This window comes from Glycine soja, chromosome 13 (genome assembly GCF_004193775.1).
Source record: "Glycine soja cultivar W05 chromosome 13, ASM419377v2, whole genome shotgun sequence".
Classification (NCBI taxonomy): domain Eukaryota; kingdom Viridiplantae; phylum Streptophyta; class Magnoliopsida; order Fabales; family Fabaceae; genus Glycine; species Glycine soja.
This window is the reverse complement of record NC_041014.1, coordinates 21,068,975-21,076,138: the sequence shown is the minus strand read 5'-3', so window position 1 is coordinate 21,076,138 and position 7,164 is coordinate 21,068,975. Positions and strand designations below refer to the sequence as shown.

At 33.9% G+C, this 7,164-nt stretch overlaps 1 protein-coding gene across 1 annotated transcript; it reads right to left on the bottom strand.

Annotated features, from left to right (window-relative positions):
* Positions 1-1,335: 1,335 nt before the first annotated feature.
* Positions 1,336-3,671, bottom strand: LOC114381139 (AAA-ATPase At5g57480-like). The gene has a single exon (XM_028340321.1). The coding sequence runs from the start codon at positions 3,453-3,455 to the stop codon at positions 1,908-1,910; it is 1,548 nt and encodes a 515-aa protein (XP_028196122.1). The 5' UTR covers positions 3,456-3,671; the 3' UTR covers positions 1,336-1,907.
* Between the last annotated feature and the right edge of the window lie 3,493 nt (positions 3,672-7,164).

Genomic DNA, 7,164 nt, shown 5'->3' with positions numbered 1-7,164 from the left:
TGTTATCATGAGATTGAAGCAAAGTATTCATTAGTTTATTATTGACTAATTTTTTTAAAATTTGATTGACCACGTAAGATTCAAACTTAAAATCTTACTTAAAAAAATTAAACTTAGGACCACTTTAATCAACAACTTGTTAGTCAAAAGAGTTGCTCTCAGCCAGATATATTCAACATCTAACTAGCTACCCAAATATAGCATTAGTACTAAGCAATAGCAAAAAGTAAATGATGGGTAAGACCATGTAAAAATTCACGGTGTAGATGTTTAGAGAAAATGACCTCAAAGGAAATATTTCCCTACCACTCATGTACAGATAAATCATATATAGATGTTGACCTTAAGAAATTCTTAATATCAAAGTTTGAACTAATTGAATTTTGTAGAATTAAATTGTAAAACTTTTTGTGTATCTATTTTAATTGTGGGAGATATGATCACCGTTAGGAGCAACACACTGTTACACTACACTGGAGACTTGACTAGTAGAGAAGGATGATGGTAGCAAAATGATTATTTAAGTTCGTGGATGATAGTTAAGTGAGATTCGTGAAGAAACCACACTAAAAGTTGTAAAAACAAAGGAACAAATCTAGGAGGAATCATTGACAAATAAGAAGAAAGGGATACAATCAATCTCAAGACTACACTGAATCAGTCTTGGTAAAAATTCTAGAGAAATATCAAAAAAATTGGATCATGATATGATGTTTGTAATAATAAAAGGGATATGATCAAATCTTAAAGAGCCGCATCGAATCAACATGTGGAGTAAGATTACACAAAAATTGACACCAACTCTAAAAATCCTACTCATAGACCCACACTAGTAAACAACCAAGGCACTTCTACGTCCTTAATTAGAACAAATCAAGTAGAATGCCACCAAACTAAACCCTAAGTGGATGATTGCTTTAATACATGTGTGTTTTTGTGGTGGACTTGTAACAATGCGAAGCTCAAAGTCACTTCATCGTAAAAGCATGAAGGTCGTGTTTCTCAAAACATAGGTTGGAATTTGGCATAAGAGTGATTCCAACATGCACTTAATTAAAGTCTTTTAGTTTTTTTTATAAACAAATGTTAATTGTTAAAATATTAAGTTTTATTAGGTTAGAAAGATCCAAATCGCCTTATATCTATTGAAATCTTTCAGTTGAAGCATATAGAAGTAACTTATGTGTCATTTTAACCTATATAATTTGAAATTATTGATACACGGGTTTGTTAAATTAATTCCAATTTTACTGACTGTGAAACTGTGTCATGATGATTACATCATGACCAATTTTATATCATAACATTGTCATATGATGATTACATCATAACCAGTTCAAAAACAAGTTTATATAACTTAGAATTTAAAAATAGGCAGCGTCACAAATCGCTTAGAACAAGGATAATCTGAAGGCACAACCCAAACAGCCCTCATCTTCGTTGTATGATTCAAATTGGCATTAGGTAATAGTCCTACCCTACTTATTACCAATATTCCCCTACACGTCCCATCAAGACACCAACCTTTCCCATGCCATGTGCACCCAAGTGTTCACCAACATCCCAGCTGGCTCCCAAAGCATGTCAGGGTGTAAAGTCCTACCCGGAGCCAAAACAAAATGTACTAAAGGGAACAAATCTTAAACTACATAATCACGATGCAAATAAACTTTCCCTACATATCTAACAATAAAGGAGTCCATTATTCAAAACTAAAAGAGACACAAGTATGTGACATGTTTTTAAAATTGGAAGCCCCCCTAGCCTCTTCCCCTGTATCTCACAAGTCATATCTGATATCCCCCGTAAAAAAAATTGTTGATGATGATCGAGTACTACACTTGGATAGGATCCATTCTCTCCATTGGACGGGGGAACAAACAACATTATTATCACATCACTATATATCACTTGATCTTCTCTTCTTCCTCCTCCTCCTCCTCCTTGCAATTGTCCTCAATCTCTGACTCCTGCTTAGGACTCTCACTGTCCAAAGCCCTCTTCTCTTGCTCTTCCTCTTCTTCCTCCTCTTCAACCACATTTTTCCCCCTCAAAACACCACTCTTCTCATTCATCTCCGCTCTCAGCTTCAACGTCTCCAACAACTCCTCCACCGCCTTCTCCTTCTTGCGCCTGTTCTTGATCAAGACCTCGCTGATATCGGCCGGAGTCATCCGCGCCACGTCGACAACCTCCTCCAGCTGCTTCAAAATCGACTCCTCAAGCTCACACGCTTCACACCCCAAGTAATTCTTCAGCAGAATCTTCAGCGCCGGGAACGAACAGTAACTCATGAAAATATGCATATCCATTCTCCCACTCCGCAGCAGAGCCGGGTCAAGCTTCTCAATGTGGTTGGTGGTAAACACAAAAATCCTCTCACTTCCACAACAAGACCACAAGCCATCAGTAAAATTCAGCAACCCAGACAGAGTAATATTATTCCCACCCTCCTCACCACAACCACCACCTGCTCGTATCTCGGAATCATAGTAACTCCTCGAAGCAGAAACAGAAACAGAACCGTTATTGTTCTTTCTACCGGTGAGGTTGATGGAGCAATCAATATCTTCAATGACTATTATCGACTTGGAGCTGGTTTTCATGAGAAGCTTCCTGAGTTCAGAGTTGTTATGCACCTCAGTGAGCTCAAGATCGTAAATATCATAACCGAGAAAATTGGCCATGGCGGCGATCATGCTTGACTTGCCAGTACCTGGAGGGCCATATAGAAGGTAGCCTCTCTTCCAAGCCCTACCGGTTTTATGGTAAAAAGATTGTCCATTGGCGAAGTCCAGAAGATCCTCCATGATCTCTTTCTTCTTGTGAGGGTCCATAGCCAATGTGTCAAAGGTGCTGGGGTGCTTGAAGGGCACAGATTCCCAAGGGTGGCCCCGGGAGTCCAGGGAGCCACCCCTGGAATTCGTGTAGAGGAGCCGATCCTGATTGTTCCTCCGAATGTCGCTGGCTCTCTCCATAATGTAATCCAGGTAGGAGTTTAGGATGAAGGACTTGTCCTTCTTCTTGATCCGGAGCGTGAAGCCACGCTTCTCGTCGGGGAGTGGGCGCCACGAGAAGGTCTGGGCCTGCCGCTGCGTCACCACGTGCTCCCACAGCACGTTCACGCCATTGAAGGTGTCGACGATGCTGTCATTGTTGGCCAGCCCGAAGGTGAAGCCCGAGGAGTTGACGGCGCGTGTGAGGCTGAGGCGGTTACCGGTGATGGAGACGGAGGAGCTCAGGTAGAGCTGGACGGCGTTGTAGAGCTCGTTGGTGTTGACGCCGTCGATCTCCGTGATGTCGAAGTAGCAGTAGGAGGAGAAGCAGTGGAAGATACGGTAGAAGAGCTTCACGGAAGCGAAGCGGAGCTCCGGTGGGAACACTGCTTGGAGGATGGTTTGGCAGAAGGCAAACACACCAAGAAGTGACGCCAACGAGGTCCAGTATTCATTCATTCTTTTTAAGTATAAGACAAGAAAAAAAGAGAGATGTGAGGTTGGGAAAAGTTGTTGTAATTTAATGGAAATGGTGTAGGGTGTATTTATAGAGAGTGAATGGGAATGGGGGAGAACTGAGAAGAAAAGGTTTGTTTGTGGGTGGGCCAAAGAGAGGGGATTATAACTCAAATAAGTACCGAGAGAGGGTGTGGAAGAAACAAACAAAAAGGTTTTGGGAACAAATCACAAATCAGAGATGGGGCCTAATCCATTGGACTTGAGAGCCAGCCAGTGTGTGTGTGTGTGTTTACGCTACACTACACACCTTTTCAAAGGATTCTCTCTTTTTTTTTCCCTTTACACTAATGTGGAAATTTTATTTTCAACTTTGCTGCTGTTGCTGCCACAGATGGATGGATGGCTGACCATGATTCTGAAATGCTATCAGAATGCCCCGTTTCCATATCTTTTTGCAATTGGACAATCAACAACTAAGTTGGAAAGGGAAGGTTTTACAGCTGGTTTGCAGTGATGTAAATAAATAAAACATCATCTATAACCAGCGTGGGTTAAAAAAAGTTCACATAATTAGAAACCAGAAAACAGAAGAAGATTGTTGTTGTTATTATTATTTCAAAACTTACTCCTAGTCTTACCTACGTACCTGGTGCTGATAGGGATATGTCATATGTGCATGTGTGTTTTGCAGGAATTAATTAGTAGTAAAACCGAGAAAATCATGTGCCATTGGATTTGGGGTATAGTAAATTCGCGGAGGCTTGCACTTTAATTATTGTGCCTCAGTGGAAAAGGGGGTTCAGAATTGGAAGTGTGGGATTTTATTTCAATTCGTTCAACCAGTTAATCCATCTATCTGTGTGAATTTAGTTTTAAAATGTTATCATTGCCACTCTAAACAAAGGAGGAACGGAGACGCATAAGAATATTGGGGCCCCAATCTAGCAGAAGAATTGATTGAAATTTGGAAGGCAATATGACCCCACCACACTCTTGCTCACTTGTCAGTTGAGAAAAGATTGGGGAAATAGTTAATTGAGGGCATCAACATAGAGGGATTCGGTGGCCAGCTCTCCTACAATCAAATTCGAGGCCATTTTGGGAGCATAAAACTGGGGTTTGTTTAATCTCATGTTATTACAATTTTCCAATCCACAATGGGTCCAAACTGCCAACCTCATTCGTAGCATTAAAACACTTCTTTCCTTCTCTTTCTAGACCTCTTTCTTTTTTAAAACAAAAAGTCACTAATAGTGTTGAGTTATTATTTTTTTTATCAAACTATCATTCATAAAAAAAATAAAATTGACATTATCGTTCGACTAATAATTTTCTTATCTCAATTCCTTTAGTTAAGAAAAAAATTCGGGTGCTTCACTTTCATATAACAATTTTCAAGAAAAAAATATTTTACTTTATGTTATTTAATGATATACCAACAATTCATTAGTCTAAACAATACTAGACTCTGTTTTTAAGTTTTATGAATAAAAAAAATGTGATTAGAAAGAGGGAATTTCATGAAGATTATTAAGTTTTTGATTGGCGATTGATCATAATAGAATTGATGAATATTTTACACTAATAATATGATAAAAAAAATATAGATTTAAATATGTTTTTAGTTTATGTAAGTTCATATTTTTTCAATTTTAATCTCTATAGATTAGTTTATTAATTTTTAATCCTTGTAATTTTGTATCTTTTCACTTTTAGTCCACATAATTTATTTTGTTCCTTTTTATTTCTTGTTATAAGTTTATGTTTTTCCATTTCAATTCTTAAAGACTAAAGAATGAAATCTTAAAGAGATTAAAATTAAAAAAAAAAATCCAAACTTACTGAAACTAAAAATAACAATTATTTTTTACAAAAACCAAACATAAATTTACAAGAATAAAAAATATATTTAAAAAAATATATGACTGAATGATACATCAAATTAATTTTCACCATCCAAGACGCATCGAAGAACCAAATAAATATATATTTCGAATGGCAGTAAGATGAGGAAAAATCAATTTTAATTTCATGATGAATATAAAACTACCCTTTTTACATGATTTCTAATCACTCATCACGATTTTGCATGTACTCAATCACACTATGAAGGGTAAATAGTTTACTTTTGTTTCTTAATGTATAATTCGTTGACAAATGCGTTCCTAAAATATGAAAATATAAAATTTAATCATTGAAAGTGTAAAAAGTGCGATAAATATATTCAGTTGTTAACTTTCATTCGTCACTATTAATAAAATAGTCTACATGGTACGGAAGAATAAATTTGTCACTGAAATAATTCTCAATGTGGATTGTCAGCGTATGGGCATATTTGTCATAATATTTTTTTTGACTTTTCGTCTTCCTATTCCGTTAACAAATGCGTTCGTGAAAGATAAAAATATAAAATTTAGTTCTCGAAAGTATAAAAAAATGCGACAAATATATTCAGACATTAATAATAAATTGTATAAGAGAGAAGTTAGGAAAAAATGAATTAAAAAAACAATAAAATACAACTTAATATTTGAACTCTTATACTATCTATCTATTTATCCATCTATTAAATTGCTAATTAGTTTTTTAATTAATCAATATAACTACTTATTTTTTAAAATAAAATAAATTTCTTTAGTTTTATGATATAAAAAATTGAGTTGCCATTTTAAAAAATGAAAGTATTTTATTTCTTGAAATTTTTTATTTCTTCAATTAATTATTAATCTTTATTACATACTCTACCACAGTATGCCAAATGAAATGCAAGGTCGTTGCAGTCCGCAAGAAATACAACTTTACGTTCTAAAGGAAAAAAATAAACCTCTCTATTAGTTTTTTTTTGTTTTGTTTAAGTTAACCTTTGTATTAGTTTGAACATTATTATATTTTTTTAAAATTTATTTGGATTATTTATTTGTTAGTAACCATTTTTATTTCATTAATATTATGTATAATAAGTGTTGTCTCGAGTGAAAAAATATAAGATTTATCCAATGGATTCTTTCATATTTGAGGTATATATATACATTTTATTGATTAAAAAAAAACTTATAATTCCACTTTAGCTTTATCTAGTTTAAATTTTGAGAGACTTTTTTTTTTAAAAAAAATAATAGTTTATTAAATTATTTTTTAAAATAAATAAATTTGGTTCCACGACCGGTTGTGTTTTTTCTACTCAAAATTCTCAACATATTATTTTCAATCTAAATATAAGAATACTTAAATTGAAATTGAGATATGAAATAATTTTAAAGATTAAAAGTGAGAAATTTAATAAAAATTTAATAAAATTATAAGATATAAGATAAAATTTTTTTTTAACAGCAAAGATTAAAGTTTGACAAGGAAATCAAAATAATATATATATATATATATATATATATATATATATATATATATATATTAAAAGGCCATTTTAAAAACATATTGCATAAGTACTAATCAAATAAGAGTAGTAAATTACAAACACATAATAATAATAATAATAATTATTATTATTATTATTATTATTATTATTATTCACAATCTATTATTAACGTCTGGATATATTTGTCGCACTTTCTGGTATTAAATTTTTCATTTTTATATTTCAGGGACGCATTTGTCAACAGAGTAGGAAAATGAAAAATAAAAAAAATATTATGACAAGTATGCCCTTATGTTGGCAATCCACGTTGACAATCATTTTAGTGATAAATTTGTC